General features: G+C 46.5%; 1 protein-coding gene across 1 annotated transcript in view; it reads right to left on the reverse strand.

The window, feature by feature from the left end:
* Nucleotides 1-26,502, reverse strand: part of NAGLU (N-acetyl-alpha-glucosaminidase) — a 99,828-nt gene that overhangs the window by 13,748 nt on the left and 59,578 nt on the right. The window contains exons 2-4 of the mRNA XM_086924106.1: nt 13,556-13,703; nt 12,096-12,242; nt 9,285-9,370 (exon numbers count right to left, since the gene is read on the reverse strand). Of these exons, the coding sequence (XP_086780232.1) occupies nt 9,285-9,370; nt 12,096-12,242; nt 13,556-13,703 (381 nt within the window). The remainder of the gene's footprint in view (nt 1-9,284; nt 9,371-12,095; nt 12,243-13,555; nt 13,704-26,502) is intronic.

Here is a 26,502-nt window from a genome sequence, read left to right on the forward strand (position 1 = left end):
AGTTGCTTAGTTTTCCTGAAAGTTTTTGTCCTTTCAATGTAGTAAAAAATAGCTCTTTTGAAGTCAAGCGTATAAAGAGCCCGTTCTGCTACTGAGTCTGATTGAGGAAAAAAGACTGGGAGCTCAACAGACTGGTTAAGGTGAAAAGCTGAAACTACTTTAGGTAAGAATTTAGGGTTTGCCCTAAGAACCACTTTGTTGTAATGTATTTGCAAAAATGGTTATTGTATGGTTAATGCCTGGAGTTCACCCATTCTTCTAAGAGATGTGATCGCCACAAAGAAAGCTACTCACATTTATGTAAAGGTTCAAATGGGCGACCCATGAGCCTAGTAAGGACAATGTTTAGATTCCATACTGGAGAGGGTGGAACTCCGGGAGGAATTAGCCTTTTAAGGCCTTCCATGAATGCTTTGATGGCAGGTACCATAAACAATGACAAGTGTTGTCTGTTTCGTAGGTAAGCTGCTGTAGCAGCAAGATGTAATTGTATGGATGTGTATGCAAGATTACATCTTTGTAGATGCAGGAGATCACAAATAATGTTTTGAATTGAAGCATCTAGTGGATTGATTGTGTTATTGCCGTAATTCACAAATCTTTTCCATTTAGCTGCATAGCATGCTCTAGTGGTAGGACATTTAGCCTCTTGAATGACGTTCATGCAGTCTGGTGGGAGATTGAGGTAACCAAACTCTAAGATTTCAGGAGCCAGATTGCTAGATTCAGTTGAGCTGGATGTCTTATCTCTCCATGGTTCTGTGTGAGAAGTTTTGGGGAAAGGTGCAACTTTTGGTGTGGAACTACTGAGAGTTCCAGCAGTGTGGTGAACCATGGTTGTCGGGCCCATGTTGGAGCAACCAGGATCATTGTGAGAGACTGTAGTTTGAGCTTGTGCACCAGTAACGGAATGAGCAGGAGAGGCAGAAAAGCATTTGCAAATCTGCCTGACCAGTTCATCCATATCGCACTGCCTATGGACAGTGGGTGTGGATACCAGGAGGTGAAGCTTGAGCATTTTGCGTTTAAATGTGTGGAATCTGGTGTAACTCCGGCCTGCTTTTTCGGGGTAGGGGTGTTGATCTCTGTACTCACGCTCCGTTGACCTAGAGTAATTGTCTGATCTTCTTACTTCATCGGCTTCGAAGATGCTGGCTTGTTCATCTCCTGTCTCTGGTTCTTGATAATCTCTCCTGTCTCTGGTTCTTGATAATCGGGCCTCCCCCTGACTCAGTGCCGGCTAGAGGCAATGACGGACAGAGTGGGGTCTCACATGTCCTGAGCCAGGTCCAGGAGAGGTGAGGTCTGTTCCCCGGGCAATCTGGATATAACTAATACACCAGGTGTCACAGAGGCGAGTTAACAGACACCGGAAATATATCCTTTGCTGTTACAGAATGACACGCACAATTGTTTTTTGACATTTTTGCTTTGGCACATTATTTGCACTATATGCGTAGCATTATTTTTGAGAACAGAGGCCCTGAAGAAAGCCTGGGTCCCTTTTCCCATTAGGCAGAAACATGTTGGCCCCCTTGCAAATATTTGGTTAAACTGTTATGATATTGCACTGTTCTTGTTTTTAACAGGGAGAGACCTTCCCTATTACAAATTTCCTCTCTTGGTTTTCTACCCTATTTTAACTCACCATTCTTTATTTTCTGCACTGCACCAGATTCCATCAGATCAATACCACATGGTCCAACAGTGATTGCGGGTCGAAACCCTTATCCACCACAGGGTACGATCTTTGTCTCAATGATCCAGAGACTTACGACCCTACGGACGACCAAATGATAACATTGATCATCACAAGTCTTTGATGGGAATCCTATAGAAGGTTTTTTTGATCTACAATCACTGGTGGCCCCCTGTTTTAGGTTTTGTCGCGTCCTGTCAGAACTAATTAGTCTTTACTCCAACCAGATGTACTATGCCAGACGTCGGGTTAAGTAAATAGGAATTTCCATGATACTTTCCTGTAAAGACCCCTAGGTTTTCTTGTTGTTCATTCTCTTGATAATCGGGGCCTGCATCTAAGATGTTGTCTGGCGCCGAGACGGTTGATCTAGACATTTCGTGACGTTGAGCCCGGCGATCACGTATGGTTTCTTGTACATGAAGGAAGCACAGGCCTGGCAGTGTTGACTCTCGTGTTCTGGAGAGAGGCAAAGGTTGAGGACCTCATGAAGATCTGTGTGTGGGAATTTAGCACCACACCTGCATTTTTTGAAGGGAGGCCTTTTCATATGCTGGTTTTGATGGCGTTGATCGGCCCAACGGCCGGCGTCGACGACCGGACTCGAAGATTTTGTTGGTTCTTGGGATACGCGTCGAAGTAGATCACGATCGAAACAATACAGTCGAGCGGCGAGAGCTATGTGCGTCGAAGCGGGATTGAATACGACACGGAGCTCGCCAAATCACATCCGAACCTGATTGCGGAAAAAAAACAATCTGGAGATGGAGTCAATACCCATGCGCACTACTAACCAAAGGAGGAGTCACCTATCTTGTGACTACAGAAACTTCTACAGTAACAAAGCGCAAACATCCAAGTCCAACACCAGATGGCGGTCTATGCAAAAGTATACGATCTACAGCTCATATGCCTTGAACGATCTATTTTTAATTTTAAAAAAGTGCCCACAGTCAAATGTGAATAAAGAGTCCAACACAGAATATTGATTAGGCAATTAGTAGACAGCGTTGTCTGCGTCGACACTACCGCTGGGTATTTTCTCACATTCTGAGGCAGTTATAAATCAATCAATCAGGGGTTTTTAAAGCACACTACTCACCCGTGAGGGTCCCAAGGCGCTGGGCGGGAGGGGGAGGGGCAGATCTGGATCAGTTAAAGAGCCAGGTGAGCATCTGCTGTTGACTGGGAGCTTGATCCAGGTCTTTGCTGCGACGTAGGAGAGGGCTCTTCCAGCTGCACTGTTTCTGCGGATGCGTGGGGTCTCTGCCAGGGCGAGGTCGGCAGAGGGGAGGTTCATTTTGTGTACATGGAAGGAGACTCTTTCGTTGAGGTATTTGGGTCCGATGTTGTGGAGGGATTTGTAGGCGTGGGCGAGTAGCTTGAAAATTACTCTCTTCTCGATGGGGAGCCAATGGAGGTCTCGTAGGTGCTGGGACATGCGCTCATGTCGGGGGGTTCCGAGGACGGATCTGGCTGCGGTGTTCTGGATGGTTTGGAGCTTGTGTAGCAGGGACTTGTTGATTCTGGCATAGAGGGCGTTACTGTAGTCCAGTCTGCTGGTTATGAGTGCGTGGGTGACGGTCTTTCTGCATTCGGGGGGCGGGGGGAAATCCACTTGGAGGTCTTGTGGAGGGAGTTGAAGCAGGTGGAGGCGATGGCATGGATCTGGCGAGTCATGGTGAGGGAGGAGTCTATAATGATGTAGAGGTTTCGGGTGTGGTCTGTCGGAGTGAGTGGATTTCCGAGGGCAGAGGGCACCCAGGTGTTGTCCCAGGCGGTGGAGGAGAGTCCAAGGACGAGGACCTCCGTCTTCTATGAGTTGAGCTTTAGGCAACTGTTCCTCATCAAGGCCGCAACGTCTTTCATTCCTTCCTGGAAGCTGAATCTGGTGTCTTCGGGGTTTTTCGTGAGGGAGAGGATGAGCGGGGTGTCGTCCGTGTAGGACACTAAGTTGAGCCCATACTGTCTAATGATGGCGACGAGGGGAGCCATGTAGATGTTAAAGAGCGTGGAGCTCAGCGAGGATCCTTGGGGTACTCCGCAGTTGATCGCTCTGGGTTCAGAGAGAAAGGGTGGAAGTCTGATCCTTTGGGTTCTGGCAGCGAGAAAGGAGCAGATCCAGTCAAGGGCGGTTCCCCGTATGCTGGCGTCGTGGAGTCTGGCAGCGAGAGTGGAGTGGGAGATGGTGTCGGAGCCTGCGGAAAGGTCTAGTAGGATGAGGGCCGCGGTGTGTCCCTGGTCGAGTAGCATGAGGATGTCATCGGTGGCAGCGAGGGTGGTCTCGGTGCTGTGGAATCCGGACTGGGAGGAGTCAAGAATGGCGTTCTCTTCGATGAAGGTGGTCAACTGGGAGTTGATGAATCTCTCAATGACTTTGGCTGCAAAGGGAAGGATAGAGATGTGCCATTAGTTTTTCAGGTCCATCGGGTCCGCTGAGGGTTTCTTGAGGAGGGGCTTGACCTCCACCTGCTTCCAGTCATCGGGGATGATGCGGGATTCGAAGGAGGCGTTAATGGTCCGGCATAGTTCGGGTGCCATGGTGGCGGTGGCTCTGTGGTAGATGTACGGCAGACAGGGGTACATGGGGGCTCCTGAGTGGGTGTTCATCATGGTCGTGGCGGTATCCTCGGTGGTAACCTGTTTCCAGGTGGTGATGGTGGGTTAGTTGTTGATGGCGGCGGGGAGGGTGGAGTCTGTTCGCCTAAGTTGCCGTAGAGGGCCTTGATTTTCAGGTGAAAATAGGAGCTGATTTTGTTGCAGAGATCCTGGGATGGTGTGATGTCTGTGGCTTCGCTGGTGGGTTTGGTGAGCTGTTGTATGACGTTGAGGAGTTCCTTTGTGTTGCTGGCGTTGGTGTGGATTTTGTTCCGGATAATGGTCCTCTTGGTGTCTCTTATACGCTGGTGGTATTCAGTCAGAATGTATGTGTTCTGGTCTTCAGTGGTTTTCCTGTTTCTCCAGAGTTTCTCGAAGCGTCTGCAGGAGCAACTGGCTTCCTGGAGGTCGGTGGTGAACCCGGTGGCCTACGGAGGGCGTTGTCTGGTGGGGTGGAGGAGGGGTGCAAGCTTGTCTGCAGAGCTGGTGATCCAGCGGTGTAGTTCTTTGGCTGCGAAGTTGGCGTCGGTCGTGGCGGAGGGGGGAGTCATGGCACAGGGTGGCGTGGAGATGTTCCTCAGTGACCTGAATCGTTTTTGGCCACTATAGGTGTGGCAGGGTATACTCAGACATGAGTCCCTTTCTCACTGCACCATCAGGATTCAAGCAAGCCGGGCCGAAGAAGGCTGAAATGCCAGAAACCGGTCCCCGGTAGCTTGTCTCCTTTCTGGTGAAGAATTGGCTTGGTAGTTTAGTCTGCCCTGTTCCCATGATGCACTGGGCCAGGGACAGACTGATTTGCATATAGCCAGGTTCTGAGCTGGGTTGGTGCAGTGAGATAATTAACGGTGATGGATCAAGCCCTGATCTTTGGACTGGGTAAGAGTGGTCTGCTTAATTCAGACACTCTGTTCATCACCACCCCCTTTTCTGAATCGTTCCTCAGTGACCTGGCTCCAGTTCCTTCGTGGTGGGCGCGGGGCGGGCTTGGGTGCGGTGGTAGTGGTGAAGGTGAAGTGTACACAGTGGTGTCTGTCCAGAGGGGTTGCAAGGTGTGGCTGGATTGGATGTTTGTCCCTCCTGCGAAAATGGGGTCGAGGATGTCTCCGGCCTTGTGAGTGGGGGAGGTGATGAGCTGCTTTAGTCCGAGGTTGGCAAGGTTATCCAGGAGGGTGGTGGAGTCAGGGTTGCTACGGTTGTCAAGGTGGAAGTTCAGGTCTCCGATGAGAATGTAGTCCGTGACGGCGATGGTGTGGGGTGCGACGAGGTCGTTGATGGTGGTGGCGGAAGAGGCGCGGGGCTCAGGTGGTCTTTAGGCGAGGGTCCCCTGCAGCATGGTTCTGGATCTGGCCTGGATCTGGAAGTGGAGGTGCTCTGTGTTGGAGAGGGGGATCGTGCTGGAGGTCAAAGAGAGCTCTTGTGCGCAATGGCGAGTCCTCCTCCTGGGCTGTGGGGGTGGTCCTTTCTATGGATCTTGTATCCGTCGGCGGTGGCGGTGGAGGAGAGAGGTTGTCGAGCAGGTCCCAGATCTCTACGCCGTGTCTGTGTATGGAGCATACATTGAGGAGGATGCAACTGAGGGCTTCTGTGGTACAGGCATCCGGTGAGGGTTCGCTGGTCGTGGGGAGGGGGGGAGGGAGGACTGTCTATGGCGAAGGATTGTTGGCATTGTCAGCAGGAAAACTGGCCATGGGTGGAGTTCGGCGTCGATCTCTGGCAGCTGTTGAGTGTGTTGAGGGGTTGAGTGCGAGGAGGGCGACGGAGTTGTAGAGGTGGGAGGTCTTAGATCCAGGGTTATTGGCACTGTCCACGGTCGGGTCGCAGACGGGCTTGCCTCTGGCGCGCCAGCTGAGCGGCCGCCATTAAGTAGGGAAGGGGGTGGAGGGAAGCGCAGCTGGGAGGCGGGTCCCGGCAGGGGGGGAGGGGCCGTAGGGGCAGCAGCAGCAGGAAGGGTGGCGGGAAGGGGGCACAGAGGGCAGAACGGGCCCGGTGACAGAAAACGGCTAAACACAGAGAACACAGGTATAATACTGGCACAATAAAGGCAGGCATATAGAGATAGAGTGAGGAGGCTAGAAGGAAGACAGAAAACGGTCACAGAACGACAGCACAAAGACAGACAAGAGCAGCCAGCAGAAGAGCACGGCTCTCCCACTGGACCACCAGGGATGAGGCGCAGGCAGGAGACTGCGGGTGGAGGAGGGCCTCAAACACCTACCAGAGCAAACAGCGCACAGAGCACAGTTCCGGAGCGGTGGAATTTAACAGCGGAGCTGCGGGGGGAGAGCGGGTCCCTGGCCAGGAGGTCAGAGGTCTTTACTAGCATCATCTACCAAATGTCACTGTTGTTCACAAAAGTCTGATTTCTCTACAAGGCCATCTTGTTCACACACCCACTCCACCCGAAGTTGTGACTGCCCTGGATTTCACGGATCACGGAGGCTGCAGTTTTCTACCTTGCGCACCGGCCCGATACTATCTTTCTCCGCGAAAAATACTTTTGATAAACATGTGTAAAATCAACTGTCTTCTTTTTCTTTTTTCATTGTCACAACTGCGCTAATATTTGCTTTCATAATCATCTAAAACCGTTGAAACAGTTTTAAATATTTTTGAATTGATTTGTTCTTATTTTAAGTTTATATTTCAAAACGGAAAATAATAAAGACTTTTGCTGATTTTCTAAAGGTTTTTACAACCTAGACATAAAAACACAATCCAGGTCGGTACCCACCCAAGTGTCTGTCCCAATTTTGAGTTGTGCTCTCTGGACTTCGGGTACTACATTTCAGGTGCAGACCACCTTAAGAGTTTGCTTCCAGATTTCTCACGTTGGAGGAACTTATGCAACGAAGAATATGTTCTTGAGCAGTGGTTCTAAACCTTTGAATTCTGTGGACACCCCTGCCCCTTAATCTTTTCTGAAATCTGGGGACTCCTACTTAATCATTATTAAGGCTCCCTGTTTTCCGTTTTTACAGATAAATACAGACAGAAATCAATGTGTATTCCGGCTGCATTTATTTTTAAAAGTGGATAAATACAGAAAATTGTGCTGCTTTTAAGTGAGTCTCCGTGCAGTCTTTCATGAATTATATCCCAACAGCTGAGCAGATAAAAAGCATGGGAAATTTTAAAAAACAGGATGAAATTTTAAATAACGGCATGTGCCAATATACATTTGTGGTATAATGCTAGTATTTACCAGCGGATGTATTGTTATGTAAGGCGGCTTAAATAGCTAAAACACAACAGACATCAAAGTATGAGTGTGTTTCTTTCAGTTAAATAAATGTGGAAATGTACAGTTTTACAACTTCATTCAAACGCAAAACACAAAATCAATATGGATATCTACACAGATAAAATGGCCCAAAAATGAATATGGATAAATACAGCCGGAAATGTTAAAAAAATAAATACCATAAAACCAGGAGCCCTAATCATTATTGGACCCAGCAATTTCAATGATTTGAGATGCAAAACAATACACAAAATTACGGAAACACGCATTCACAGAATGAATACACAAAGTATAAAGTTTGAAGCTGTTCTAAATTCAATTGATGCCAGCCATTGTCCATGAATAGGACGTTACATCACATGCCAACACAATGCATGCCATTACAAAGGGGTTGTACCAACGCAAGTGCAGTTACAACACACACTTTCACATCACATATGCCTTTACCATGCATGCCATTACAACACAAATGCAAGCGTAGTAAAGGCATATACTTGGTAAAAGTGGTTAAGGTAAGTAATGGTATATATATATATATTTTTTAAATCCCCTTAGCACCCACAAATTACACTTTGCCCCCCAATACCCATCCCACCTAATCCCTAAAATTACCCCTGGCACCCACAAACCCACCCTGAACCCCATATTTACCCTTAGCACCCCAAAACCCATACTCACTATGAGACCCAAAATTACCCATAGCACCGCGAAACCCAAACCCACCCTAAAATTACCCTGGGCACCCTAAAATCAAAACCCACCCTAAAATTACCCTGGGCACCCGAAAACCCAAACCCACCCGGAACCCTAAAACTACCCTGGGCACCCTAAAATCCAAACCCACCCTGAACCCTAAAATTATCCTGGGCACCCTAAAACCAAACCCACCATGAACCATAAAATTACCCTTATCACCCCAAAACCCATACCCACCCTAAAACTTAAAATTACCATTGGAAACCCAAAATCCAAATCCATCATGAATCCTAAAATTAAATTTGCCACCCCAAAACCTATTTCCACTCTAAAATTAACCATGGCACCCCAAAACCTATACTCCTCGACTCCAAAACCCAAACCCACCCTAAACCCTATACTTACATGTAAAACACATATGCCTTTACCGTTCATTCCTTTACAACTAAATATTTTGGAACGGCATGTGTGGTAAAGGCATATGCGTTGTAATGCCATACGTTGTAATGGCTGTTTCCCATTGTCCATACTAGATTATGTTTGACGTCCTTGCAGTGCTCCCACAAATCAATCTGAGGATACCAACTTTATTTTTAGCCTCAAATTTCAAACGCCTTCACATTTCTTAAATTTAAAATTTTACTTCTCTACGGATATACACTTAATAAATCTGTTACCAGTATTTTATTTTTTAATCAGGCACAGGCCACTTAAATAGGCTTTGCAGATCCCCAGGGGTCCCCAGACGACAGGTTAAGAACCACTGTTCTAGACAGTGGTGCATGCCTGACCTACCACCTTCCCGTCAAACGCCCCCCCTCCCCACCCCCACCACCACCACCACCACCACCACCACCACTCCTCCTCCTCCTCCTCTGAGGCACCCACTGCAGAAAAGTGGTGTCCTCTGGCTGGGACATTTGCATTTAGAAATTGATCTGTAACCTGAAGAATGGAAATGAGGATGCAAAAGCTCTTGAACTTTGCTGCCACCAGTAATCTTATCGGTATATATATATATATATATATATATGATGTGACACGTACCTTAGAATCCCGCGTGGAACGTGTCCCGCAAAGGCTGGCAGCACTGGAATCATCCCCAACGACCTCATCCTTGCCAGGATCCTGTACTAGTGTGGAGAAAGAGACATACTAAGAAAACAAGAATAAGTGGAGCAAAACACTTCTTGAAGAGAAGGACTGAAAAAATATCCAGATTAGATGGCTTGGCTTTCCTACCCAACATCGGATTTTCTACAACTATTAATCCCATACACTTCCAGGACCCCACTGTCACGTACTGACAAATCCCTCCTCCAGAAAAAAAACAATTACAGCATATTGTTTTTTGTTTTTTGTTACCACTTTTATACGATTGGCATGTTTCATCAGCCTATCAGGAGGCAGATACCCATTTGTACTTCCTTATAAAAAAAAAAGGTTAGGAAGCAGATAGTTTAGGCAACCAGGAATTTTCTTTTAACACAATGATACATTATTACCTAAAGAAGGTATCCATGCTGAAATGATATCCACATTATTCCCTTGACTGAAATGTTCCTGTTCTTTACCCCACACAAACGTCTCGCCATTCTTTAACATGACTCTTTCAGATTCTGCTTTAAGATGAAAAATGCAAAACAACTTTTTACCTTTGCTTCAGGCTGGATGCTATCCTCATCACCTCTACTGGGTCTTTTTAATGGTCTTTTGTATTAAGTACAGCTCTTAACCCCTTCACTGCGGCGGCTATTCCGCCGCAGTGCTAAGGGGGCGGGGCGGAAGAGCGGCGGGCGCATGCTGGTGACGGAACCGCTCCGTCACCAGCGTCGGTTGCGTTGCGCTGTTCCATCATGGCCCCGCCCGCTCAATAGAACGCTCAGCGCAGGCGCGGAATTCGCGCCGCGCATGTGCGGCGGGCGGGCCATGACGGAACCGCTCCGTCATCAGCACAGCGCCACCGCAGCTGATGACGGAGCGGTTCCGTCATCAGCACGGAAGAGGTTAAATGACCAAATAGTAGGTTTTTAAAGCAGTTTGTAAGACACGCTGAGTCCCTCTTCTATATCCCTATACACAGGAGTCATGCTGGATAAATAATTTTATGCACTTCAATTAAAATATATAATTCAACAACCATCATTATGAAAGGCATCAACTCCTTCAACCTAGGACGAAGCCTTATTTGGTGTTAGGAGAATGTGAACTCAACTTATAAAAAAAAAATGTTTTGCATCTGACAATGTTGAACAAGTTACTAACCTTCGATAACCCAATTTCTAGTAGAGACTCTTGAACTGTAGATTCCTCACCTTAGAATATTCCCCAGGCAAAAGACTTAACCCCGAAGATCTTGAGCAGAACCACTGTGAGCTTGTAGGTGGTGTTTAGCAGCTCTGAGTCAACCGCGTTGGAAGTGAGAAGTGAGGTTCACCTATAAGAGCCACCCGGTGCACTAACATTAGTTTCTTTCTGGACTTTTTCTGTGCCAAAAACGTGGATCCATGACTGAATGATGTGTGATCTGTGTGCAGTATCTTTCAGGGGCTTTTGGCTGAAGGGCGATTTTGCAGATCGGGAGGATGGGAGGAGAGTCAGTGAGGAATCCGAGGTTAGAAAGAGTCTCTAGTCTCTACCAGAAAAAGTGGTACCGAAGGTACGTAACTTGTTCTTCTGATAGAGAGCCTTATAATAGATATCCAAGCACTACCTCCACAGAGGTGGGTCTGCAAACTGTCTCAAACCAGGAAATCCTGGAAGAAGGAATAGGCAAAATGCCAGACTTGATGGACCAGACTCTCCAAGCAGTCATGCTTAATGAAAATGTGGAAGGACGCCACGTAGGGGCTTGGCAGATTTCTAGGACAGATACTCACACAGTAGTAGCGGCCTTGGCACTGGTATAATGGCCTGCAAGTGCTCAGGAGGCTGCTTCTTAGCTAGTGTGTAGTGCAAAGTACAATCTATCTTGAGATGGTTATTTTCTGCACAGCCCTGGTTTTTTTCACTCCTGTGAATCAGATAACTTGCTGTTCATCCACCCGGTGGTGTTTGGTATGATCAATTTAAAAAGAAAGAACTCTTTTCGGGTACAGACCTTCCTGGCCAATGTAATGGCCACTAAGAACACAATCTAACAAGTCAGATGACTCAGATGACAGCTGCTTAGGAGCTCAAATGGGGAGCTCATAAGAAATCTAAGGACTAAATTGAGATCCCATTGGGGCATGCTAACAGGGGTCGGAGGGAACAAATGTTGCAAGCCGTTACGGAAATGTGTCACAACAGGTAACTTAAACAGTGAGGTATGAACCGGCAACTGCACAAAAGCAGAGACAGCAGAAATGCATATATGTGCATGTACTCTATCCCTCACTCCTCTATGACCTACTATGCACTTAGATGTAGCAACCAGTGCACGGATAAGAGCATAGCACCACAAAACTGCCCACAAAGGTGATACTGCAATTTAACACTTTTCACTGCTCTACGACAGCCATACTACTGAACATCTAAAGTACGTCAGCGCGTGGTCAGAGGTGAGAAGCTCTACACAATACAAAACTCAGTGGTCATTGTTTACATCTGTATACAGGATTCACACTGAACCCCACTTTGCCCTGTCGACCTCAAACCCTTCTAGCCTCCACTTCATAACTACCCTGTAGTATTATAACAGTGAATGCAGGTGTAATTCAAACATCCAGAGAATTGAGGATACTACTGCCTTCCAAACCTATGCCCAGTCAGTCTGTGTAATCTGTAGCATGTTAGCAGTGCTGTGACAATTTGAAATCTACTGTAAAATACCATACACATCTCCACATTTTTAAAAATGCTAATTTTGTCACTTACCTGTAAATACAACTGTTTTAAATTCCAGGACAGAGGAAGCGGGCCTGCCCATGTATGAAGGTTCCCCATCCGTCCCCAGGCTAGAAACGCCGGCCCTGTAAAGAACTCATCGATTTCTGACTGGTTTAATCCCAAGCTTAAATAAACCTAAAACAATAGGAAAAACAAAGAAATATATATTTCTGAATACAAAGTAAATGTGTTCAGCCAGAATCTGAAAGACACATCTTTTATTGTTCAGTCTTCCTGGCCCAATCGTCAGGGGTCTAGCCTTGGAATAGGCAACTCCTCAGAATGGCCCACGGTCTTCAAAATCAGTCAGTCAATTAATAAAGAATAAGTAGCTATAGTTACTGACCACCTTCTAAGCAAGCGGATTCACTGAGCCACCTTTATTGTTCCTAACTGGGTTGTAATAAACAACAACACAGGAAAAGAACAAGAGTATTGTGGGGAAAGTTTTAAGACTACCCGCAATAGCTTGCCCATCCATGGTTACAAACCCTGCGATTTTCGAAATCCCAGGGTCTGCAACCGCAAAAGGGCTTTTCTTAATGCACAAAAGCTATTTAGGAGTCAGCCATTTCGTCAGGTGGGGGGAGGCGGCTGGGGGGCATGAAAGAGGCAACTACCCTATTGTTAAGTCAGAAAGGAATTCATCAGTGGTTTGTGACTGCAACTGTGATTACAAACATTGACATTTTACCGGGCATGAGTTGGGGTTGTAACTGGTTGGGAAAGGGGGAAGAACTCCTCATGTTCTGTTGGCAGCCTTGTGGGGGGTAGAGGGGGGTATGGGAGGGGGGGAATGGGAGGGAGGGCATGCAGGCGGTATTTCTAAAGGACCTGCTCTTCCCGGAGTCTTCCTAAACGGGCACAAAATATTCAACGCAGCACCTGTATCTTACGTTGCTTAAAAACAAATGATTCCAGTATTGGAAAGCAAAGGAAAATCCGCTGTGGCTTGCAGCTTCCCTCGTTGCATTGACAGGCAATCACACCCCTTGCTAATTGACAATTTGCGAGGCAACTGATTTGTACATCGGCCACATTACATCAATCTCATTTGCAAACAAGTCAGGGTGCTAATTTCACATCCCTGGTTTAATAATGGAAATGATACATCTAGTGAGATGTGTAAGTCAACATCAGAAAGACACATCCATTCTCTTCCCCTAGTATGGCAGAAAGGTCTAGAAGGGTTTGCATTCTCGGACAGGGAAACTTTCAGCATGGGCGAATTAGTGGAGCAGAAATAGATTGCTGCAATTTTTGGAAAAGGAGACATCAATTGTTTGTGCAGGATATCTGGAGGGCAGGAGAGGGAGGAGAAGAGCAGCCATTTCAATTAGCCAAAAGCCATTAACTAATAACACCTACTTTTAGAGTGTAGAGATACAACTGTATTTGTATGGAAAGTCATTATTAGGCCAATATTATCATTATTAGGAATACTCAACCCGCTGCCAGATGGCTTCTTGGCCAGTGAACGCGAGGGCCATATTGATGCCGTTCAAAGCCATCCAGTCAATCTCCTTCTCCCATCGCTCCCAGTCCCACCATACGAAGGAATAGCTTGAAGTGCACACGTTCTGGTAGTACCGGAACCTAGAACACAAACCAAGATGACCTCAGAACTGCGGCTGGAAGTGACTTTATTCAAGACTAGCATCATGAAGGCCTAGCCTCCTCTAAGAAAAATAGTTACACAAACAGATACATCGCATAAAACTCCTTAAGCTTACCACAACAGTAAAGTTGTACTATAGTTTGTCGCCAACTTTAAACATTAACTCTAACAATAAATCTAAAAACAATGGTAATAAAATGCAAACACAAACAAAAAATGCACATTTCATTAGTTTAATGCACTTCTTATCTAGGACTTGTCTTTATCAATATCACTCATGAACTTCATTTATTGTCATTTATTCAAATGTTCTTCCTTTTAATAAAATATTGACACGCCTAGGATTTTCTTATTTTTGTCACCTGGCCTTTTAGCATTTAACTCTAGCATTCATTTGGAGTCTACAGCAAATTTAAGCGAACTCTGTCTTTGCAGACAGACCGCAAACTAATAAAAAAAATGCAGAAAACAAATTTAAATCACAGTATTTTTTTTAAAAGCAAATCCTAAATCTTTGAATGATCATTTAATCTTCTTTCACATCCTACTAAGGACTCCAGTAAAGGAAATTAAGAGTTTGGGAGCTTTAAGGGCTGTATTAAAAGTGCCCAGAGAGGTGCAATGGGCTTGTGCGCCTGCTTTATGTGCTCCCAAGCACTTGGGTATTACAGAAGGAGCCCCAGAAGCTTGTGCAGCCCTTCTGTAAAACAGACAGCACTTCAGAGAGTATTCCCTCATTTAGATGGGGGTGCGGCCCGATTCAGATGAGAGGATCACTTTCCCCTTACACTATTATAGACACGGGCGTCGAGACAAATCTGCTCTTAGACAGTGCACCCTCTGAGGGCAGCCCTCTCAATGGGCGAAAGAGGGTTCCATGTACCGCTCAGACACTCAAGAAGTGGCTTGGAAGCAGCTGCTCTGTATTGCAGTGAATGCACTGCTCCCAGGGCAGCGCACGCGTGCTGCTGTCCTGGACGCAGTGCATACATGAGAATAGGGTGAACTATCCAGGTCTGCGCCAGAAGCACCTTTTGAATGGTGCACCGTGGGGCATCAGTGGCGGCTGCTACTTGGAAGCAACAGTGGGCCGATGAGAGGAGGGGGGTGTTAGGATGGGTTAAAAAAAAAAATTACTTACCTGCCGGCTGGCCGCCACCTCTCCTACTTACTCTTACTGGCTTCTTAAAGGGAGACAGGAAGCACCAGGGTGCCCAGGCTTCCTAAAGCCAGTCACAATGCTGCAATGCAGCATTGTGAATGGTCAGAGCGTCAGGACACGATGCTCAGGCAGGGGCTGGGCATGTTCTCCAAGCAGGCTGTAATGCAGCCTGCATGGACTACACGGTATGTGCGCATGACTGTTTTGGGTGGCCCAAAATGGCTGGCCAAGCACTCATACTCACTTAGGGTGAGCAAACCACTCCTCCCCCTGCTCTGAGAGCAGTCCTGGCCCACAAAGACGGCACAATGGGGAAAATGATAACAACCTCAAGTTATTATCATTTTTCCCCCCTTTTTTTTACAGTGCAAAAAGCAGTGGGGCAACGCTCCTCCACCTTACCTGAGGAACTGCCGCTGTGGGACATATAGGACCCCACGTATAATACGGGCCCTGAATGGGAATGTCCCCTGTCTGTTCAGAAAGGAGGCCTTTCATCTTGCATAGGTATAGATAAACTGAATGTTTTAAAAGAGTCAACTTGTTCAATAACCATATGTTACATGGCTTTCCCGCTGAACGTGCAGGTTTGGCCATTATATCCCTGCTCAAGTAAGGGTGACACCTCCCCATTGCAGCACCAGTCTCCACACACAAACCACACACACACACACACGAACGCACATCGCAAACACTCGCATGCACATTTGCTTTCACATGGAGCTGGTTATGACAGTATTGCAGTTTCTTAGCACAGTAACCGCTGTCATCTACTGACATAGTCACCCATGAATTAGGGGGAAAAGGCAGCTATCTATTCAAGACCAGCAATTTCTTTGCATTCTGGGATTTGCAGTCCTCATTTTAGAATGGTAAAACAAGTCCCAACAGAAGGACAATTTGTGCTTCAAATGTCCTTGTTTTTAAGTAAGCACTTGCATTTTTCGCGGTTTCATTACTTCGTTAAGGGGATTATTTTGGCATTTGGTCAGAAAGTTGCAGGGCATTCATTTGACATTTTTCACACTGCATTTGCACTTTGTTTAGTAGCGAACTAGAGGGGAGTGTAGGAAGCGGTGACTTACTCTTTCCAGACCACTCTCCACCTATCTACCTCTAGACTCGCACTCCGCCATCTTGAGAGAGAATGTTGACAGCGGTCTACTGTTTCCTGTGCGGCCCAGAGGCACGTCAGCACCAATGGATCACCAAAGGCTAACCCATCGTGCCAGTCAGCATCCAGGAAGCCGGGAAACTACGTGTTTGGACACCCACATTAGGTATACTCGTGATGCATTATTGAGTCTAAATTTTTTTTTAAAAAGGGGTCATTTAGGATAGGTAACGTAAGCCAGCAGAAGATTAGAGTAATAAGGGAACCCAAGCCAATCACCCTTAAAGCTTAACCAGAGTCTACACTAAACGTTATGGTAGGAAACTGTTGCTCAATAAACAAATCATGCAAGTGAAATTTCCCTTCTTATAGAAAGAGAACAAAAGTTTAACAGAAACCAGGTTAACCAGGACACTTCAGGCCTGATCTTTATACAGCGATTCCTCCAGGCTACAAGTTAATCGAGGAAACAACAGGATGAGGGCACAGGTAGTAATTTGGCAGATATTTTGCATTCGCACAATGTTTCACAATTTTTATAACGAGGAATAAGGTGAATGTGTACAAAGCCTTGCCAATTTGGTGAAAGACTTCGAGAGAAAAAAACAGAGCTCAGATGGATGAAGGGAATAAAAAAAATAATAATACAACACTAGTTGTTAGAAGTAGCACTGGGGTTGCATGCAATGGATGCATGTTCCAATCACCAAAAACGTAAACAAGCACTGGCAAAACCAATAGGCTTGTGTTTCATTTACTAGCACATGCAACATGAGCATATTGAATCCAGACATGAACAAAGAAAATCACAGGCGTTTGACACCTCCCTAGAATTCGATACAGCCCTGCTTCTCTTTTTTTTCAAATAAAGAGGGCTTTAGCTGTAAAGTAGCCCCTTATGCAGTTCAATACCAGGCACTCATGAGTAGGCGAAAGAATACACTTAGGAGAGACATAAAAACTCACTGTGCAGACTAAGGCATGACTGACATAGTCTGAAGCCAGTCACTGAAGCAGGCTGGTCAAAGGAAGCCACTATTGGAAAGAGGGTGGATCCAGAGTCCTCTCCAAGTATATTGTAAGAAATTGGTCTTTTTGACAGCTGAACGTTCAAAACCCAGAACTAATAAGGAGTCAGCTTAATTTCCATTAAGAGACAAGAATGTCTCATGACTTTCATATCCTCTTCAGCTCACTGTCCATCATGATAACAATTTGCAAAGTTCATGTCACTAGTAGTATCTGGGTAGGTTCCAGTACTCGGTAAAACTTGAGATCACAAGCATTTAGAGAGGGCGTTCGGAAAGGTCCCACCCCGCAAGAAAAGCCTAAAAAGAAGAACAACAAATACAGCCTTTGGTTTGTTTTTGCAATCATGCAATTCGTTCAGACTTGCAGAGGATCCCTCCTGCTAGGGCACCAGAGCAAATTCCTCTAATGAGCTGGCATGTCAGTATCAATTTAGTCGATGTTTGATCAAAGCCGTTCAAATCTGAGCTTGAGACATGCCGGAGCGCGGTAGGTTCACAATCTTGCCCGCTCCGCGTGGCCCAAGAAGCCTCTGCTCAAAGTCATAATTTACATATAATTTTCCCAACTGTGTTTAACATTCATTTAATTCATTCATTTAAATTAAGTGACAATGCACTGAACATTGGGATTTGTTTAGAGGAAATATGCAAGTCTCTGGACTTTACATCTATATTTTTAGGTTAATATTTTAGTGGGAGTCACAATTTCAGACCATGCCCAACCTAATATAATAATAATAATTCTAGCATCAGGATCTGGTGGTCCGACGGGTACGCAGGAGGGTTGAGAAGAGCAATCCTTACAACTGTGACCTCAGCAGGGACAGAGATCAACTGAGGACAATTCAGGCTACTGCACGTGTCTCCTGGAATAGTCGACGACACAGAGAGACCGGGACATAAAGAGAAATGGGGGAGCAAGAGAGAGAAAGGAGGCAGATACGTGCAAGACAGCTTGTGTGTCCAGACCTGGCACCGAGAGACTGTACTATATATGTTGGCAGAACACCATGTTTCCAATGCTGTTCTTTTGTCAACACTCCAATTAGGTCAGTGGGAGCAAACTAATACTACAACTTCCACAACACAGTAAAATGACAAAATAATGACTGTCACAAGAAACAAGGTGTACGGACCATGTGGAGTGAGTTGGCGAATGAAAAGAGTCAGTGCCTGCTGCAGTGAAGGAATTCACAGCCTATGGGGAAAGCAAGTGCGACTGCTCAGAAAGGCTTGTGTTTTCTGATCACATAAGGATGAATATGATGGGTATGAAGTCTGCCTGTTTTGATAGTGTTTTTACAAAGAGGTGGTGGAGATTCAAATACGTGGGAAGGGAGATAGACGCTTCTAATTCACATGCCGAGTGTTACACCCAGAGAAGTATCTGACGAAAAGCTAAGGGCAGATGTGGGGTCTAACACAAGTGTAGCTCCTTGAACTGCTACGACATGGCCCACTGAGGGTGCCTGGTCCTCACAGTTCTGATAGGACCACTGCTGCTAGTGTCTCTTGGACACACTGTGCTGGAAGCCAGGATGAGGAACAGTAAGTCTGCATCAAAACTGGACAACTAAAAAGAACATTTACCATCTGGGGTAATAGGAGTCTTGGACATCAAACTACTGGAGTTGATGCAATCCTTCTTATGCTGGAAGCATACCAGACTAGCACCAAGAGATCGTCAACAATCCAAATAAGAGTGCAACCACAGGTGGGTGCTGGGAAATGTAGTTTCTTTGTAGAGAGTCCACAGTCTAGATCATGTAGTGGTCCTTCAGCCTGAAGAATGACCCATCTGGTTATAGTTGAAAGTGATACTTTTGCACGATGTAACTTACACTCAAGTACATCTCTGAGTCACCTATATAGTACCAGGTACCCATCAGAAAAGTGTGATGCACCTTTATTATGAGTTATCCTCAACTTTTCAGCCAAAGGCCACTACAGCACAAAGCACCATAGAAATATAATTAACTTAGATGCAAGTGTCGATGAATGTATGATTTGAGTTTACCAGAATAGATTTTGATTGCATCAAGTTAATATTAGTGCAATAATGTCAACTGGTACTCCATCTAAAATGAGTCCATGATGGAGTGGTGTCTTGCTCCTTGTGTCAAAAGCACCACGACATTAGATATAGTTGGTAAAGTGAATGAGTAACCAATTCTTGGGTTGGCTGCACAGATGTGGCAGACTGTACCAGTGAGGGAGGGAGTGGTTGGATGAAGGATAGACAGAAACAATGACAAGAACCTCCAGTAGAGTTTTCATTTTTCCCACCCTGCTTTTAGAAGTGCATGAGGTACATTTGCCTCTCGTAAGAAATCAAGAGGTACATTGTGGCATCACTAACAAAAGATATACAATCCTGTCAAAACACAATACCATAAGACCTTTGATGGAGGAGAGAGAAGAGAGACAGGAGTAGCACGAGTGAAAGGAAGTGGAACGAGGAAAAAGTAGAACTAACTGATGATCAAAAATACTTTGCCGGGCCTCAACCTTAGTTAGAAGAAAACTTTCTCGGAAGATCTGTCAGTTCCAAGCCAACACCCCAAAGCACACCACAAAAATGTCTCTACAAATAAGAGCCTTGGAGTTATGAAATACTGCAGCAACAGTAAAAACAAGCATTTGCAATGCAATAGGTCTCGCAGTTGTTAGAGTTTGAGCCATTGGCATTGTAAATGGCAATGCCTTTTATGTATGTGTTGGTTTTTTAAACGTAAATAAAAAAGGCATGAATAAGAAATAAGCAAATTATACTGGCAAGAAAGTCAACCAATGATAAGCAACAGGCTCATCTAAAGTCCACGGTAAGTATTGTTATTGTACACTATAGGTCTCCTGCAACAAACACCTAACAAATATCTGTAGGCAAGACCTAAAAAGGCAGACAGATTTCAAAACGGACAACTGATTTTACAAATACTCTGCCAGTCATCATAATCAAAATAACTTTATTCGGCCTAATTAAAGGCCATGAAAGCACAAAAATAAACACAATCTTCACATTGCAACTGATCAGGGTGGTGGCAGCACCTTGCTACATCGTTTGGGAAAGGCGAGCAGACTGCGAGAGACTCTCTTCTGTTCACTCGCTCTCCGCAGCATTACTGCAATAGCTCATTTTCAAAACAGTTTTTAACAACCAATAGATTTAATAATTGTGCTGTGTGGTGTATAATTCAATTTACCGTTTTTAATACTTTGTACGATGCTTCCCGGCCTCCCTGTGCCCCGTTCCACCGCGGCTTGCTGGTGCCGATTGCTGTGGAGTGTCAGGTTGGGCGCTATCTTTGGTGAGTCCCGGACCCCTGCTGGACTCGAGTTAGCAGTCCAGCTGGGGGAGGGGCTTGGGCCTCAAATAGAATTCGAATCTGCAGGCCTGTGCGACTGATCAGGGTGGTGACAGCACCTTGCTACATCGTTGGGGAAAGGCGAGCAGACTGCGAGAGACTCTCTTCTGCTCACTCGCTCTCCGCAGCATTACTGCAATAGCTCATTTTAAAAACAGTTTTTAACAACCAATTGATTTAATAATTGTGCTGTGTGGTGTATAATTCATTGTACCGTTTTTAATACTTTGTACGCTGCTTCCCGGCCTCCCTGTGCCCCGTTCCACCGCAGCTTGCTGGTGCTGATTGCTGTGGAGGGCCAGGTCGGGCGCCATCTTTGGTGAGTCCCAGACCCCTGCTGGACTCGAGTTAGCGGTCCAGCTGGGGGAGGGGCTTGGGCCTCAAATAGCGATGCACCATAGAACGCGCAGCGGGCGCGCCGAAGGAGCGCCAAAGGAGGGCCCGTCTGTGCCCATCCGTGCCACGGGCCAGCCATTCTGCCCGATACCCCCCCGGTCGGAGCTTGCCCGGCAGGATCAGGTACTCCAGCTACGACCTTTTGAAGCTTAATTTGCCAACTAGAGGGGGTCTCTGTATGCCAGCGGGGCGATATTGCATTATTGTGAAGTGCACAAATTGTGATTTTCTGCCCCAGCCTATTTTACCCACACGATTAGGTAGTGGAACAGGTCCTACGACGATTAGGGCTGGGTTAATTAATGCTAGATCTATGGCAAAACACGCGGCTGATATTTTTGAAACGCTCGCTGATGGACACCTAGAGCTCCTTTTCATCACGGAGACGTGGCTTACCAACACATGCGCTCCGATCATGGAACTCGCTGTCCCTAGAGGTTTTAAGATTGCCAGAGTTGATGGGATCACAGGCAGAGGGGGCGGACTAGCAGTAATTTACAGGGAGGGGTGGCACTTCTACACTGAGCAGTCCGATGCAGCGGCCGATGGAGAAGTTCTCCACTTCTCTTTAACCATCAATTCTCATTTCACCTTGGGAGGATCGTTGATCTATAGGCCTCCATGCTATGCTAGCCACTTTATTGATGTTTTGGAGGAATGTATAGTGCCACAGGCCCTGAGCTTTTCGAAATTTCTCCTGGTTGGCGACCTCAATAGTCATGTAGATGTCTCTGACTCCACTGTGGCCCGCCGCTTGGGGGAAGTTTTCGACTTGGCTCAACTTAAACAGTGGGTCGTTTCTCCAACCCATGTTGGTGGTCACCTTCTGGACCTAGTTTGCTCTAATTTTCCCATCAAGGTACTAAGTTCAGAGAAAGCGACGTGGTCTGATCATGATCGGATTAGGTTTTCATGGGAGGTGGAGGATGTAGGCAGATCAGTTTCTGCACTGCCCACTAGCCACCCTCAGAAGGTCAATTTGGTTGCCTTCGGCCAGGCTCTATCTAGAGCCCGCCCGACGCTTATCCCCGAGATAAGCGAGGCGGTTAGTGGCTTCAATGGGTGGGTGCTGTAGCCAGCTGCTGCCTCCACGAAACATACTACTATGTCAAGGCTCCGCCGCACCCCTTCTCAACCCTGGTTCTCACCCGAGTTGAGGGTGTTGAAACTGGGGTGTAAAAAGTTGGAGCGAGCATGGAGACTTGAGTATAGTTCGGAGGCAAAGGCCGCCCTGCGCACAGCCCAACAGGACTACTATACCGCTATTAAGACAGCTAAAGGCAGCTACTATGCAGGGAGAATCGCCAGAGCGGAAAATAACAGCAGAGAGATTTTCTCCATTGTTAAAAGCTTTTTATCCCCTGTTGCTGACACAACCATATTACCTTCCTCCATTCAATGGTGTGAGGAACTGTCTTACTTTTTCAAAAATAAAATAGTTAAGATTCAGAAGGACCTGCTTTCTGTGCTGCCAGTGGCCAGCTCAGCGGCTGGCTCCTTCCCTAGGCCATGTCACTGCGATATTCAGAAATTTACAGACTTTTCTGTAGCTGCTGAATGTGACATATTGCCACTTCTTCAGTCCCTCAAATCGGGCTCACCTTCAGATCCCTGCCCTGCCCGGGTACTTTCTGAAGTGGCCAGTACAGTTTGCAGTGAGGTCATCCAGATAGTGAATCTTTCTCTATCTTCAGCAACAGTTCCCACAGGCTGGAAGCAGGCAAAGCTTTTGCCGCTCTTAAAAAGAACAGGGCTTGATGCTGCTGTTCCAGGGAACTATCGTCCTATATCCCTTTTGCCAGCATTGGCCAAAATCTGTGCGAAATTGGTTTTTAGCCAACTCGAGAACTTTGTTGAGACCTCTAACGCCCTGCATCCAGCTCAATCAGGTTTCAGGGCGGCCTACAGCACGGAGACAGCTCTGGTTGAAATGGCGGAGGCAATCCGGGAGTGTTTGGACGGTGGCGGCAGAGCGGTCCTGTTTCTTCTGGACCTCTCTGCCGCTTTTGACACCGTCCCTTACGAGCTCCTCCTCGCCAGGCTGTCTGCGATTGGCATTGGTGGTTGCGCCCTGGCCTGGCTGTCATCATTCTTAACAGATAGGACACAACAGGTCTGGATGCCGCCCCATGCCTCTGAGCCTAAACCACTTCTCACGGGGGTCCCTCAGGGCTCCACTCTTAGTCCCCTACTGTTCAATGTTTACATAACTCCCCTGGTTTACCTGGCGGAGCAGTACGGGGCTAAGATTATTGGGTATGCCGATGACACACAACTGTTGTTTAACTGGCCGGACGACCATCTGGATACCACAGCAGTCCAGCTTTGTTAGTCCTCAGTCTTTCGCTGGCTGACTATGGCCCAGCTGAAATGTAATGAGGACAAATCTGAGGTCCTCTTCTACGTTTCTTTCCGTTCCAGTTTTAAAAATTCACTGTGGCCCCCGAACATTCCCAGTCCCAAGGTGATGGGTGGCCCCGCTAAAAATCTTGGTATATGGTTTGGGGAGGACCTAAGATTCGAAGACCACATAAAGAAATGATCAGGGACAAGCTTTGCTACTCTGAGAACACTACGACGATTTTTCCCATTGCTCCCCAGAGAAGCAAAAGAGACTGTTGCCCGAGCTCTCATCTTAGCAAGACTGGACTATGCGAACGCTCTGTTTAGCGGTATTCCTGCTTATTTGGTCAAACGCTTGCAGGTTATCCAGAATGACGCTGTCCGCCTCTTGTTCAATGTTCCAAGATGGAAGAGCGTTCGCTCTCACATGCGCAGCCTTCATTGGCTGCCAGTGTCTCAGCGCATCTTGTTTAAATCCCTAGTGCTCTCGTTTAGAGCAATTCACGATCAAGGGCCTGCCTATTTAAAAAAACGGTTTACCTTCTATGCCCCTCCACGAGCTCTCAGATCGTCCTCCCTGTTCAAGATGACTCTTCCTCGCTTTAAGCGAACTAGACTAGGGGGTCATTCTATAGCCGTGGTCGCTGCCCGGGCCTGGAATGCCCTTCCCCTCCACCTGCGATCCATTCAGTGCGTAGGCCAGTTTAAGAAATGTCTGAAAACCCATTTATTTACCAGTGTGGCATAAGCTGGTCTCTGCTCTGTTTTCTCTGCCTTTCTCCAACGCGCCAGGATACTCCCAAGTAATAGAGCGCGCTATAAAATGGTTTATACATACATACATACATTGCCAGTCAGTTAGACAGTATTGTGATATGCCATATAGCTCTAAAGGGGATATCCCCTGAAGAACTATTCATTGGGTTGAAGATTCACACCAGGATAACTCATGGGACAACCTCTCCACCCTCTTCATTAGAAGAAGTGAAGAACCATTAGAATCGTACGAAAAAGAAAATGGAGTGTGTAAGGAGTGTCTAGTGCGAAGCATGGAGCCAGGGTGACATGCTTTGGGCAATGGGACTCAATGTTGACCACATAAAAATGATGTGCTATTTTTGGTCCTAACAAATAACTGTGATAAATGGTCATGGTTCCATGATGAAGGACAAGAGAAAGACACCCAGTGACATAGAACTCATCATTCTCCAGACAGCTGAAAGGCACTCTCCGTGGTTTTCTTTCTCAGAGAGGATACGGATTGTGAAGAGCTGGTCAATGAAGAATCTCTTGACATGGATTACATTCCCGACACTCAGCACACACCACTTTACAGTATCTAATCTCAACTCAGAAATGTCAGGCCTTGGGAAAGACTTGTCAGTGCATTGTGCTACAGTGGTTTGAGTAAGTAAAAAAGGCATGTAGTGTGGTCACTGCTGATGCCAGCTATGATGTGCGTGTCTCGGAACCAGTGATTATAAGGGTAGGGCCAGCTTGGAGGAGCAAAGATAAAACACATATACTGCTGAGCTCGTAGACCCCCGAAATACCACAACCTTTGGCACAGATTGTGCTACCAGTTAACAGTTCTTAACATCAATATGTACCCAGCCTTTCTACATCTTAGCTGTGGTCAGCGAACTGATAAACATGAGTAAATTAAAACTCAGATAAGACGGTGGGCAGACTTACACACTAGAGCTATCTTCGTGCACAACAGAAACAGTTATCTAATTCTGTTGCCGCCTCTTAGTCAAACTTTTCCAGTTTAGAAATAAATACAATTTTTTAAATGTACCGCCGCCCGTCTTGCAAGAAACGTCTCAAAGTCAATAAAATGAACTTAAGCACCGAGCTTTAAAAAGACAAAACAAGCTTGTTTCAGTGCGTTACAAAACCCCTATAAAACGTGAAGGAAGTGAGCAGGGTTGTGCGTGGTGCAGTTAAGTTGCGAGAGCAAAACACCCCCACCCCGTACCTTGCTCATGGAAACAAAACAATGTGATTGTTACTCGTGCGTCCAGGCGTCTGTCAGTAGCAACGCCGCCTTCAAACGCAAACCTGTCCTCTGAAAGCGCAGCATACAGTACAAGTAATATAAGTCTGTATATCACTTACCAACGAAGCGCCGACCCATGTGTCCGGTGTCCTGTGTCCGGCTGCAGCAGCCCGCTCGCTCTCGCACCAGTGCTTTGAGTTCCGCCTGCCCCCTTCCTGGCTCCTGGGCCGCTTGTGAGGCGGTGTGTGTCTGCTCGGAGGGTTTCCTGGCGCGTTAGCAGCTGAGGCCGGGCGGGCTCCACCCAGAGGCCGAAGAGCTGACAGCAGCAGCACCGCGGCGCCACAGACACAAGCTGCCAACTCAAGGGTAACCTACGCTTCTCTGTTAGGGCGCGAGCCGGGGGGGGGTCTCGCAGGGCGGCTGCCAGGCCTGCTTTTGCTTTCCGTGGCTCTGAGCTTGAGGCACTGCTTCGGCTGGCCCTTACATGATGATGAACGAGGGAGTCTGTCATTCACTATCCTAGAGTATCCGCTTGCTAGCCAAAACGAAACCGAAACCTAACCTAAGAGCACCGCGACGTGAGCGGTCTACGGTAGAAGCTCACGCACGCAACCCAACCTCAAATCGCATGGCAGAGTCAGATTCCGACGCGCACGACCCAATACCAATCCGACTCTGCCATGCTTCCTAATGGTGCGCGTGGCCAGCTCTTGTCTCCACTCGTTGTCGGTTGATCCGGCAGCTATAGTTCTCTCAGCGAGAGCGCACTTTCGCGTGCTTTTCGCAGCGAGACCTAATAATATATGGAAATAAGATAGTTAAGAGACATTATTATCACCCAAACCCCAATAATATAACAGCTGTCCTGTTTTACAGCTCAGACACTATTGCACAGATGAAAACTACCGCTCGTACATGCTTTCTCTTTAAAACTTGTTCATTCTCAAAAAACAGTAAATAACATGCACACTATAAATATTCTTAACAACTGTATGGTGATTCAAGAAAATCAGTCTAATCTTCAACATTTTTAAAGCGACTACTTCTGATTAAAAAACACAAAAATATGTTTCTACTGCATCATCCTCTTTAGATCCTTCATGCAACCAACAAAATCTCAACAACACAAGAATTGGTTCTATAAGGAGCGGATCCACTCTCTTCGACTCTTTGGCACTCTCCCAGTGGCTATTGATCTTTCTTCATCATTTTCCACACACGATAGCTTGTGGGATATTCTGATATTCTGAGCAACTTGCTCCTCTATACTAAATCCAGAAATCCTCTCCCATTCACTTACAATCTTAAGACTTAATGGACACACCCCAAGAGAAGAGCAGTTATTGAAAGGCATATGGCATTCA

The sequence above is a fragment of the Lissotriton vulgaris genome, chromosome 5, assembly GCF_964263255.1.
Source record: "Lissotriton vulgaris chromosome 5, aLisVul1.2, whole genome shotgun sequence".
NCBI classification, from domain to species: Eukaryota; Metazoa; Chordata; class Amphibia; order Caudata; family Salamandridae; genus Lissotriton; species Lissotriton vulgaris.